The sequence below is a fragment of the Anguilla rostrata genome, chromosome 5 (genome assembly GCF_018555375.3).
Source record: "Anguilla rostrata isolate EN2019 chromosome 5, ASM1855537v3, whole genome shotgun sequence".
Classification (NCBI taxonomy): Eukaryota; Metazoa; Chordata; class Actinopteri; order Anguilliformes; family Anguillidae; genus Anguilla; species Anguilla rostrata.
Genome location: NC_057937.1, coordinates 60,106,406 through 60,119,152, shown reverse-complemented (window position 1 = coordinate 60,119,152; position 12,747 = coordinate 60,106,406). Strand labels below are relative to the sequence as shown.

Genomic DNA, 12,747 nt, shown 5'->3' with positions numbered 1-12,747 from the left:
GCGTACTGCTACCGTCCTGTCCGAGAGTTTCAATAATCCTGACATGGCGGATCACACTGTTGTGACCAGGAGAGTGATGCATTGTAGATAAGAGTTGCTGTCATAGGAGGAATATTTGTGCAAAAATGGTCATGTGACTTTGGCAGGGCACAGGCCCTTCTCTTCCAAAAAGTGTGCACACCTGTGTACTGGGTGTCCCTTTTGATTGGTACAGCCCAAAATCAAAGGTTACCCCCCACCCCGGCCCTTACCCACCCACAAATTTCTCTGATATACCCATGATTACAACTCTACCGTCACTGCTGGGTCTAAGGACCTTCTAACATAAGCGTTAAACTTCAGTTTAATGTTTAATTTAATAGAGCACAGTGCCAGAAATTTCACAACACAATAACTGAAACAGAACCAAAATTATTTTAAAAATAAAAAATAAAAACCACATATTTCACAAACATATCCATACTTGAATGACAACATAAACGGAGGGCTGTTTTATTTGACATTTCAAATTCATCGTGATTCATCTTTTGTCCAGCACAGTTTACTTCCTGTTACATTCATGGAAATCTCAGTTAGCAGTTATTGGAGGAAAGAAACGGACACAGAAAAAACGATTTTATTTCGTGAAACACCTCCCTGTAAAGCGAGCCGTCCGTTCGCTGTCTTCCGCGTGCGCTGTCGTTACGCTGGTCACGTGATCTGATCTGACCGCAGGATAACCAGCGTAACGGAGACCTTCTCTACTCTGCGGCAAAGGCAGAGGGAGCGAACTTCAGAAGGCCGATATGCCAGGAGTTTATTAGCTGTGTCTCGCTTTGTAAAAAGACCGTCTGCTTGCAAGCACACACTGAGCATGTGCATGTGCATGTGCATGTTAAATGCCCAAGGTCTTCTCTGCATTCCGTTATGACAAAACAGATATGTGCATTGCCACTAATGGAGAATTTGGACATCTTCTGTGACAAAAAATTTAAGTACATAATATATATATATATATATATAAGAGTGACACAGGCTACTTCAGTGATAAGTCTTGGTCTTGTGGTGTACTCAAGTTTACACAACTCTTGTTTCTATACAAAAAATCTAATAATATTTCCCTAAGCATAAATCCAAAAGAGATCAAAGCTGAAGTTGGAAATATAGCAACAACAACCAGGTATACGCTATGACGTCATCCACATCATTATCTATTTTTTTCTTCAAATGCTTAACTTAAACGTACAACAGGAACAAAAGACAATCCAGAACAAACTCACTTCTTGTATTCTTAATTACTTGATTTATAATTCGTCTACGTTTTTACTTAAGCAAATATCAAAATTCTGTAATCTCTCATCACTGAAATACACGGGTAGCAAAGTAGTCCCGAGCAGGACGCTGAAATGCACTTCTTCCTAAGCGTATATATTTATATATTTATATATAAGTGTAATCTTAGAATGGCTTAAACACCAGTATCATTCTTTGCACATACATTCCACACAGCAGTGCCCAACATCGGGGGGTACACAGTTTGGTGCTGATCTATGGATTGTGAAGTGGATTTAACGTGCACCAGAAATAATACAATAACACACAGGAAAGAGAAACAAAATGGCTTCCGTGCCTTTTGTGACAAACCGCTTGTGTTGTATTCCATTGTGGTTGTCCTTGCAGTGGAAAACATAATTATTTTTGTTAAATTATTTATCAAGAAACCATACAAGCAGCTCATTAGAATTCCAATCACAACTTTATAATCAATCAAACAAAAAACGACTGAACGGATATGACGACAGTATCTTTACGCTGGGGTGACCGACACACTGATGCTAAACATTTTTTTTTTTTACAGCTGACACGTGGAGGTGCGTGCAATGTGCCGTTAGAAATTCAGCGTTTCAGACATCATCTTCCACCAGTCCATCAGCTCCTCCTTCTCCTCCTCCTTCCTCTCCACCAACGACTCCAAGTCAAAGTCCACCTGGTCACAAATAATGATATCGTTTTAAAATAATCATTGTCATCATCATCATCATTATCATAACAGTAGCACTACTGTGGTGTTTTTTTACTGTGGTGTTATTTATTTATTTATTTATTTATTGTCTGTATGTAGTGTACTGACCTAAGCAAAACTAATTTCCCTTGTGGACAATAAAGAACATCTATCTATCTATCTATCTATCTATCTATCTATCTATCTATCTATCTATGTGCACAGTGCTACAGCAGCTACAGCAGCAATGCTAATGGAGACAGAGAAAGAGAGAGAGAGAGAGGGGAGAGAGAGGGAGGGAGAGAGAGAGAGAGACAGATCGCTCTGTGCTACAGCAGTGATGCTAATGGAGACAGAGAAAGAGAGAGAGAGAGAGGGGAGAGAGAGTGAGGGAGAGAGAGAGAGAGAGAGAGACAGATCGCTACAGCAGTGATACTAATGGACAGAGAGCACAGTGCAGAGCAGCACAGCGCTGTGCTCCTAGCAGGCAGGTGTCTCACCCTCATGGCAGGACTGTAGGGCACGGCCACCTTCTTAATCACAGTGAGGTATCCGGGCGCAGAGGCCGAAACTTTGTAGTTCCCGGGGGCCAAAAGACGCCAGTAGTCCCCGTCCTTGGCTGCAATCACAGAAAGCCTCAAGGTCAAATTCACCGAAAACCATACTTCCATCCCTGCAAACTCCCATTTTACGGCCGCTTCTCTGGGCTCCGTAACACCCACTCACGATGTTACAGCTACACGTAGAAATAGAAATGCACCACACTGCACATCTCTTCTACAATGCAACCTTATAATGTTATACCTTTGCTCGCCACTAGGTGTCAGCAAAACACACACTAAGTGCGCTACTCTACGCCGAACTGAGGCAGAGCGACACCCTCCCACACAGAGAGAAATATGGATATTTGTGGGGGATGCAGTTGGCTTGTAAAAAACGTTCTAAAAGGAATAACACAACGCAACACTGTGGATAACGCCAAAGTACACCATGTAGTACTTTTAGTTCTGTATATGTAGTACTTTTAGTTCCCTATGCTGGTTCATGCACCGCGTGCTGGTTTGGACACGGTAATCTAGAGCTTACCGGAGGTGAGGTCGTGGTCAATGCCCTCCACAGAGATGGAGGCGTTAGAAATTGGGTTTCCCTGAAGGTCTCGCACAAACCCCTTCACTCCGCGGTGGATCTGCGGGACAGACAAACCACTGCAACTCCACTGCTCTCAAAGCAGACAAACCACACACTCAAACGGGAAACATACGTTCTGCTGCAGGGTCACATGCCAAAATAATTGGAAATGTAAAGTCTACACTACATTCTATAGATAGAATTATTTTAATATTAGCAGCCAATTTTGAATATTTAAATATAGTTTCACAATATATTTGTAATGTATGTAAATATATGATTTAAAAATATATGTGAAAAAAATACATTAATATATAAGTACATATACATTAAAATACATATAGTTCCCATATATTTCCATATATCACTTTTCTGTATGTGTAGACACGCAGGGTCAGGACTGAACATGAAACACATCATAAGACGAAACAGGATTGCTAAAAACGTTGAGCAGCAACAGAGCGTTTCATCAGAGGAAGGTAAGATGGCGGTAAAAGTCCAGACTCATAGTAGCAGTAAAGGCACATGCACGTCTCTCTCCCTCAGTAGCCCTGACACTGGCCCAGCCAGGCGGTACCTGCTGGATGTAGTTGACCAGGGAGTTTCTGTTCTGGTCCCAGTAGGTCTTCAGGGTGTCCTCGGGAGGGAACTTGTCACAGCTGAGCTCCACGGTGATCTCAAAGCAGTTGCTGCTGAGGTAGTTAAAGTCCTGCATTCCTAAACGGAGACAGGGGGGGTGGGGTGGGGGGGGGCTCTGAGTTTGGCGGAGCATGTGCTCGTACCGAAAACCCAACATTCCAGGACAGGCAGTCCATCACGTTCTAGAACAGTCCATTCAGCGCACCCTAGGGTGGGCAGTTCTTCACATTCCAGAACAGGCACAGCCTAATTACAAATGCCATTGTCATCTTTATCATGTAGTTTATCATATAATAAAAATTATAAGAAAAAAAATAAGCTAGTGAGATTTGAATATGGATGTCCACCACATATTATTATTATTATTATTATTATCATGAGGTGGATACTCAAATCTCTGGAGGTTAAGGCTAGCTGTACACTGGTCATGGAGGACAGAGGCATTAGCATGACTGCCCACACTTAACCTCCTGACTCCCTGATCAGCCGCTGTGACTGAACCAGTGCTGCCCCCTCTCAGTTTAAAGAGAGCTGCAATCCTCTGAGACTAGCTGCAGGAATGCATTCTGGGTAAAAGCAGAAAACGGGCTGAGCTAGTGTTTCAGTGGCCGGCGCACACAAACGGCCTGACCGCTCTGAGAAAGCACGCGAGCAGTTGTAGCACGCTAGCATTTGTAGTGCGCGAGCGGTTGTAGCACGCTAGCATTTGTAGCGTGAGCATTTGTAGTGCACGAGCGGTTGTAGCACGCTAGCATTTGTAGCGTGAGCATTTGTAGTGCACGAGCGGTTGTAGCACGCTAGCATTTGTAGCGTGAGCATTTGTAGTGCACAAGCGGTTGTAGCACACTAGCATTTGTAGCGTGAACATTTGTAGTGCATGAGCGGTTGTAGCACACTAGCATTTGTAGCGCACGAGCGTTTGTAGTGCACGAGCGTTTGTAGCACGCTAGCATTTGTAGCGTGAGCATTTGTAGTGCACGAGCGGTTGTAGCACGCTAGCATTTGTAGCGTGAGCATTTGTAGTGCACGAGCGGTTGTAGCACGCTAGCATTTGTAGCGTGAGCATTTGTAGTGCACGAGCGGTTGTAGCACGCTAGCATTTGTAGTGCACGAGTGGTTGTAGCACACTAGCATTTGTAGCGCGCGAGCGCTTGTATCGCATGACGCACCTCCAGGGACGCTGTACCACGCCCCCCCGTTGGTGATGCCGTCCACGAAGCTGCTGTCGTCGTCGTTCTTGCGGCAGGGCGCGCGGTTGGGGTCGGACATGATGGGGTTGAGGCCGGAGTACGCGCGGGCCAGGCTCTTGAAGGTGACGTCATCGGGACTGGCGCTGTACTCGTGAGTGGAGCCTGTGGAGGGGAGAGAAATGTTTCTGTTAGCGTATGTTCAATACAGGCACATGCAAAACAAACAAAATACAATGTGAAGATATTTCAGGATGGATGATAGATTGCAGAACACAGCAAGAACTGCAGATAAAAACTATAACAACTCAACAATCTAAAAATGATTTTAAAAAACCCTCAGTTGGAAAATTAGACTAACGTAAACATTCGCCAAAATTGAAAAAAAAATAATTTTCACAGTTGGGGATTTGCAAATTGAATTTCAACTGACATTCTGTCAGGGGGTGAGAATAAAATCAACAGCCTCTGTTTTATTTCGGTGTTCAAGGTAACGGAAGCTAACATGGCCTCCTTTGTCCTGCATACTCTTTTATGTAGCTCACAGCAAACCCCCGGGTCATGTGACCAGTGTGATGCGTACACCTGCCGCTGCATCTGGTGCCCATTATTCTGTTTCATTCTGTTTTTTTTTTTTTCCGCTCGGCTGTCAGAGGGACTGTAAACCTGCGCAGTAAACAAGCAGAAATGCCCAGGAGCTGGAGCGTAAAGCCTACACATTAAAGTCCCTCCATTCATCCAGGGTGCCCATGCTGTTTATCTTAACCATTTCGTCAGCGCGCTAAATTACACGGCTGTGTGTTTACGGAAACATGTCAATGAACAAAAAAAACAGCTATGCCTTTTGCCTGGCTCCTACATAAATAAAAAATAAAAAGAAATTTAAAATCTGCAGGAGAAGTTATGTTCTGAAGGCTGACAGAATGCATGCGCTGGGGTCATTAAAATGGCTTGCAGAGGGCAAACAGAAAGCATTTTACAGCACCCAGAAAACCACAGGCCTGGCTCCCTTCTGCCAGCACGCTGAAACGACAGGACGTGTGTGTGAGTGTGTGTGTGGTGTGTGAGTGTATCTGTGCGTGTGTGTGTGTGTGTGTGTGTGTGTGTGTGTGAGGGTGTGTGTGTGTGTGTGCGAGTGTTTGTGCGCGCATGTGTGTGTGCATGTGTGTGTGCATGTGTGAGTGTGTCCGTGTGCGTGTTTGTCCATGTACGCGTGTGTGTGTGCCTGTGCTCGCATGTGTATGTATGCATGCGTGCATGTGTGTGTGTGTGTGTGTGCGTGTGTGAGTGAGTGTGTGTGTGTGTGTGTGTGTGCCTGTGCTTGCATGTGTTTGCGTGTGTGTACGTGTGTATGTATGCATGCGTGCATGTGTGTGTGTGTGTGTGTGTGTGCGTTTGTGTGAGTGAGTGTGTTGTGTGTGTGTGTGCATCAGACTTGCCGCTGCGCGTCTCATCGTAAGGGTAGTTCGCCACGACATCTCCACCGTGTAAGTTGGCCGAGAGGACGAAGGGGATGTCCATGATCCAGTGGATGATAGCCTTGGTCTCTGGGGCGAGCTGGGGGGCGAGGATGGGGAAGGGACAGAAATTACCGTTATTATCATATTTATTGCTTATTTATTAAATCTGATTTACTCACCCAACACGGTCACAACCTTTTTTTGACAGGAGTGGGGTCAACTCCTTTTTAATACAGGGAAATTAACTGAAATTCACTTTGCAGAATTGAAAAATGGCCATAAAATTCTATGTAAATCTTTTTTTTTTTTTTTACGATCCAATATTGGAATTTCATTTCATTTTTTCGAATTGACCGAATTGAAATGCAACCGACCCCGGCCGTAGTTTCAACATTTTTCATTTGTCGCCGTTCGTTTCCGCCGCCCCACCTTGGCGTTCTCGTCCACGGCCTTCTTCATGTTCTTCAGCAGGTGGTTGTTGGCTCCGCCCTCCCGCTCGTTCATGTAGATGATGCGGTCCAGATCCGGAAAGTTCCGGTTCAGGTCGATGCCCTGGGCGTTGCTGCGGCCGACGAACCAGTCCTTCATTTCCCCCGGCTGCTTCGGGGGTCAGGGAGAGTGTGAGAAGAGGAGAGGGGGGAGAAGAGAGGGAGAAAGGGGGGAGGGAGAAAGAGTATGACTTTATTTATTTCCATCTGTGTTACTGTATGCTTTCGGTAATGCATTTCAGGCATTTCGGGGAGAGAGAGAGAGAGAGAGAGAGAGAGAGAGAGGGGGGTATGTATTATGTATAGCCTTATATGTCTTTGTTCATGCACACAATCGTGAAAAGAAACCTTCAGCACCACACACAATTGCATACTGATTATTTATGCTCTTACCACACAAACCAAACCAAAAAGACAACATCAAGCTACTAGACAGAGAGAGAGTATAAAATGTGTAAACCATGTTATTTTGTTTTAAAGAAGATGGTGAGGTCCATAAGGGCCTTGTACAATCTGTAACAGCATCTCTGTCCAGGGCACAAAATCATAACTAGCTTGAATGAGCCGTAAGATGAGTATATGTGCAATAGAAATGTGCAGAAGTAAGGCCCTGGGGGGTGGGGGGGGTGGGGGGTATAAGAGAAGGAGGCAGAGGGAGCAGCAGTCTCATTAACCAAAGCCCCTGCTGAGGGCTTAAAAATATCCTCCACCTGCCGGAACAATCCCCCCCCCTCCCCCCACCTCTCCAGGGCACAAACGGAGATTGGTGTTGCAGGTCACACACTCCCCACTGACCGAACCCCCCCCCCATCCCTACGTTTTGGGTGATCATCACCACACAATTCCCCCGTTTGAGGGAATCAGGGCCTCACCGAAAGCTTCCAGTTAGATCGAGACTCTTATTTTGAAATCACGCCTCCTCGTTTTGGGCCTACTCATACCCAGTGCCTGAAAGGGCGTCTGGGGAGACAGCATTAGCTGTGGCATGTATACAAGCAGGCCGTGTCTGGCAGAGCACTGCAAAAGGGGGGACTGGACCCGGCTGGGATTGGTCGACGAGTGGGGGAGGGGGCGGGGCTTCTGTCAGAGTGACAGGCGAGGTGTGAACATGAGTCAGATCACAGGAAGCCTAGACCAAGATGACAGACACCTGTTCTCTGCACCGCCATACCCTGACCCCCCCCTGCCAGCTTAGAAATCAGTTAATCAAAGTCTCACACACACACACACACACACACACACATAATGCGGACTAATTTTCTGAGGGATAATGATGCTGCAAAAGGAATGCTGTACAGAAGTTGTGCTCTGCTATATACTTATACATATACACGCATACAAATATGTATATTTATATGAAAATACATGAAAGAGCAATGCATGTAGGTGTATATATGTATATAAACCCGTCACTGCGCTGGGCTCATGGTGCCGTTACATTAAATCCAAACCATCGCCAAGCGCAGCGCTGTTTTATCCCTTATCTCGCATAATCACGGGCATTACGTCACCTGGGAGGCGGCCTTCTCGAAGCCGTCGGGGTTCATGGAGGCCATGAGGTGGATGCGCGTGCCGTGGATCAGATCGATGACGGTCTCGTTGCCGCGCTGGTACTCGTTGCACAGGTGCTGCGCCAGATAGATGATCAGCTCGCGACCCACGGCTTCGTTCCCGTGCATGTTCCCGATGTACTTGAATTCAGGCTCGCCTGCGAGACGAGGAAGCGCACAACGCGCACACGTCAAGTCTTTATTTTCTCAACTCGGGATTCACAAAAATCGGTCAGGCGAGAATCATGGCCAGGTATAAGAAAAGGTTAAAAGAGGTTCTCCATTTTTATTATTTTTTGTAGAACGGAGCAATTCACTAGTTTCCCCAGCAGAGGGCACTCTAAAGAAATGTTCTTTCTTCACACACAGCGCGCAGAAGGAGCCCAAGCACAGGTTTACTGGTGATTCTGAGACATTTGGTATGAACGACAAATAAGAATAAATATTCTTCGTTTCTGATACATATTTGAGACTTACAAGAAACAGGGCAATTGAGCAATTACCTAAGTCAGGGATTATATAGAATTAAATCCTTATTTCAGGCAAAGCCACTGTAGTTTAGCAACATGCACTTGGTTAGGTGACAATTATGAGAACAGGCCAGGAGGAGAGATAGAACGTGATTTTAGAAATATTGCAATAATCGCAAGGCCTGTGAGCTATTATGTTTCAGAAACCAGCTTGCTGCAGCGGCCATCACACACGGGAACAAAACAAGCCTGCTCCTTTTCCGCAGTGCGGTTTATTGTGGCAAAGCGTGGGTTTCCGTCTCTTGGAAGCGTGAAAGGAACCCGCTTTGCCGAAACGCGCTCGTGGAGCCAAGGAGCCTGTCGCGCGAGCTGCTGCGTTCCACTGTAGTGTGTGACAGATGGAGCCTCGGGGGCGGAGCGAGCCGCCTCGCGACCGCAGAATCAGCGGGGGACCGCCGTGTTTACTGCACAGAGTCCTGACTTCGCTGCTTTCTCGTCTCGGCGCTCAGATTTCAGGGACTGGAGACCTGATAAATCCTGCGGTAGCTCAGCATCGCATCCCTCTGGTACTCATGTTTTTTTTTCTTTAACAAGAAAGCTGCGCGCCACTTATCCGTGGGCTAACTGTAGACCACTGATACGAAAAATGTAAGTTCTTATTCAGTTCTATGCTGTACACCTACGGTGAAGCGAAAAAGAAAAGCATCAGGCGGATAAACGGGTTTTCCGCCTCAGTCAAACACTCAAACTTATAATAAAAGCATAATTAAACATTTAATGAAATAAATGAACATAGAATAAACATATTCATGCACATAACAGAACGTTTTTAATGGAATGTAGGCTGACTAGCGAATATTAAATTCTGTATATAAACGAACTGTTTTTCATTTTCAGATTTTAGGGTGTGTGATGGGGGCCCCTTTCGGGTAAGGTGTGGAAAGGAGTTGCATTACAGAAAGCTAAGATAACACTCTCCACGCTCCCCCCCAAACATATTCTGCTTTGTATATATGTGAAGCGATTGTGCCATCAATCTCATATCCTTCCTTTCTTATGGTCTGTTTAAAGGAAAGGCCATACGCTGCAAAGCAACGTAAAGTAAAAATGTTCAGCTTCCATTAAAAATGAACCGGCTTAGTTTATAATGAGGTGCAAATATTCAATTTTTACAATTAAGTGTTTTTACACAAATGTCTGTTTTTATGGAAGTACTGTCTCTCAACTTTGATTTTAAATAACATATCATAAGTCATGTGTATACTGGTTCTGGGTAATTTTAAAATCAGGTCTTCATTTCTCTTTTACTGTTGACTTCTAAATCCTGAATATAACTTTAAAGCCCCTAATTATGTGCACATCACATTAAAATGGCAAACGGTTTCCCCAGACCGCGTACTTCAAGGGCCTGTATGCAGCTGTCACTCACGCGTCACCACTTTGAAGTTTAATTTCACCAAAAATATATCGCGACCAACCGCTTCTGCAGATGTTCGATTGTAACGCGAAGGGGGGAAAACAGTCCCGGTCTAGCCGGCAGGAAGCGTGTTAATATGAGCCAGTTTAAGGGGGTCGTGTAGGCAGCTAACTGATGGGCGGTTCTCCAGGGACACGGCGAAATCTAATCAAACGCAGGTACGGGGTGAAAAGAACCGGTCGGTTGCTGTAACTCAGCCTTCGACAGGCACTCGCGCACCTGCATCTAAAAAAGCTCATTAACACCGCAGAGGGGAAAATGGCTCTGTTGTTTACGGCCTTGCATGAGAGCTGGAGGGGCGGGCGAGGGAAGGAAAAATCGGCAACACGAAAGAAATCGTGTAAAACACGGGCGCCTGTTTTCCGGCACGCCCGTGTTTCAAGAAGGGGGCCCACGGCGGCTGGCGCGCGATCGCTGTGCGAGAGCACGGCCTCCATTTTACACCGTGGTTTAAACCGCCCGAAATAGTAAGGCCTGCTCGACAGTTTGGTCATAAAAGTGCGTTCGGCTCAGGAGTGCAGATTGCTGTGCTGTATGCAGAATTCATACCTCGCAATCCCTCTGTGTGTGCAGAGAGGAACGCTCATTTATTATTGAACAGGGTGTGCAGATGGAGAGCTTCTCTCTGTATCTGGGATGTCGTCCAAGAATACAAATCCTCCAAACTCCAGAACGGTGCAGAGCCCCCCTGGGCTCAGCTGCGCAGTATAAGGGACCGAGCCCAATATGTGCTGGTGCCATCTCAGGAAAGGGCTTTATTTATCAAGAAGGAGATATTTGTCATGTCATTTGGAACGTTACAACAGAGCTGTCCCACGTCTTCTGGGGGCCGTAAGCAAAAAAAAAATTGTTTGTTGACCCCTCCAAAACATTGGTAATTTCTGTTTTTATTTTTCTTTCTTTTTTTAACGACCTGTCAGAGGAAGGTGGAGTAGGTGGGGGCCCTGGGCGAGGTGAAGTGCCTCGCTAGTGGGAGGGACGATTCTGCATCGCAAACTTCCCTTCAGTAAGCATGCACTGCTCTGGTTAATGTCACCAGTTACTGGAGCAAGTCAGGGTTAAATACCTTTCACTAAGACCCCCCCCCCCCCCCCGCAAAAACAAAAAGAAATAAAGTCCTAAAACTGGCATCCAAAACCATAGCCTTCTGGTTGCTCTCCATTTTGATGGTTTTATACATGTATTAAAAAATTACTGGTATTTGGAGAACAGTGAACGATCCCTCTTTTACATGGAAAAACAGGAGGGATGGCATGCATTACCAATGACCAGGGGGCTTTCTTTCCACAAGAAAATAGGAAAAATGTGCTGTGAGCATAAATAATGTTTAAAAAAAAATACAGCCCTTGCGAAACTTTATTATTGAAAGCAGGCTAATGAACAATCCGTTCATTGTACTGTATGTAAATTCAGTTTGTCTTAAATTTGGAAGCGTCCTGTGATGACTGCAAATAACTCATATTGAGCGCACTTTCTTTTAATTTGTAAATGCTTAAATTATTAATTCTCATATCTTCAGCCGTGTACTGAATGACTAACTCAGGCCAATAAAGGCGTTCGTAATTAAAACGTACAAGGGCGTCTTATAGCTGATGTCCTGTAGCGCAGATTTGGTAACACACCTCCCATCAGTAATCTCTTACCTTCTCTATTTTCAGATGAAAACAAAAGCTAGATTAGTTCATCAAAAAGGAACCTGCCGTATGTACAAATTAAATTGAATTGAGCGACCCACAGTCCGTGAGGTAATTGAGGAGTCTTACACTGGTACACCTTGACATGTATCATCAGTGCATCACATGTAGCCTACCATTTATTCACCATTAGCTTCGTTTGCTGATATACAGGGTCATTGTGATGCAGGTGTTAATTGCTATGGTAACCCCAGCAGAGAATACAGACATTAATAGCATCATAGCTCATCCCTGTATCCTCAGCCAAAATTCAGCAGGAGGCACAAAGGGGTGGCACTATGACATAACGCTCGGGGAGGTTGTGGGTTTGATTCCCAGGAGGGGTAGTGCCATTGTGAAAAGCACTCAACCTGAATTGCTGCAATATCAATATCCAGGTGTTTCCAGAGGAAGGAACGCTAAAACATACACTGCTTTGACTATCAAGACTGGATGCTGGATAAAACACCAGAGCCAGAATGTGATCTTAGTCCTTGGAGTGCGTTTCCACCCTGGATGTGTGCCTTCAAAAGCTGGAAATTCAGGCTACTTGCATGTGTTTATTAAATACTCCTTAAATACTAATCTGTTTATTTAATACTCCTGCCCTAAGGGTACTTAAATGAGATGGTGAGCGTGTTCCTGCGTGATCTGTCTCATCGTCAGTGTTCACACAGCAATGCCTGTGTCCACG

General features: G+C 45.2%; 1 protein-coding gene across 1 annotated transcript in view; it reads right to left on the bottom strand.

The window, feature by feature from the left end:
• Window positions 1–476: 476 nt before the first annotated feature.
• Window positions 477–12,747, bottom strand: part of cpe (carboxypeptidase E) — a 32,034-nt gene continuing 19,763 nt past the window's right edge. Inside the window, exons 2-9 of the mRNA XM_064337496.1 lie at window positions 8,395–8,591; window positions 6,825–6,992; window positions 6,375–6,492; window positions 4,918–5,100; window positions 3,687–3,826; window positions 3,068–3,167; window positions 2,482–2,600; window positions 477–1,966 (exon numbers count right to left, since the gene is read on the bottom strand). Coding sequence (XP_064193566.1) covers window positions 1,868–1,966; window positions 2,482–2,600; window positions 3,068–3,167; window positions 3,687–3,826; window positions 4,918–5,100; window positions 6,375–6,492; window positions 6,825–6,992; window positions 8,395–8,591 — 1,124 coding nt within the window. The 3' untranslated portion in view covers window positions 477–1,867. The remainder of the gene's footprint in view (window positions 1,967–2,481; window positions 2,601–3,067; window positions 3,168–3,686; window positions 3,827–4,917; window positions 5,101–6,374; window positions 6,493–6,824; window positions 6,993–8,394; window positions 8,592–12,747) is intronic.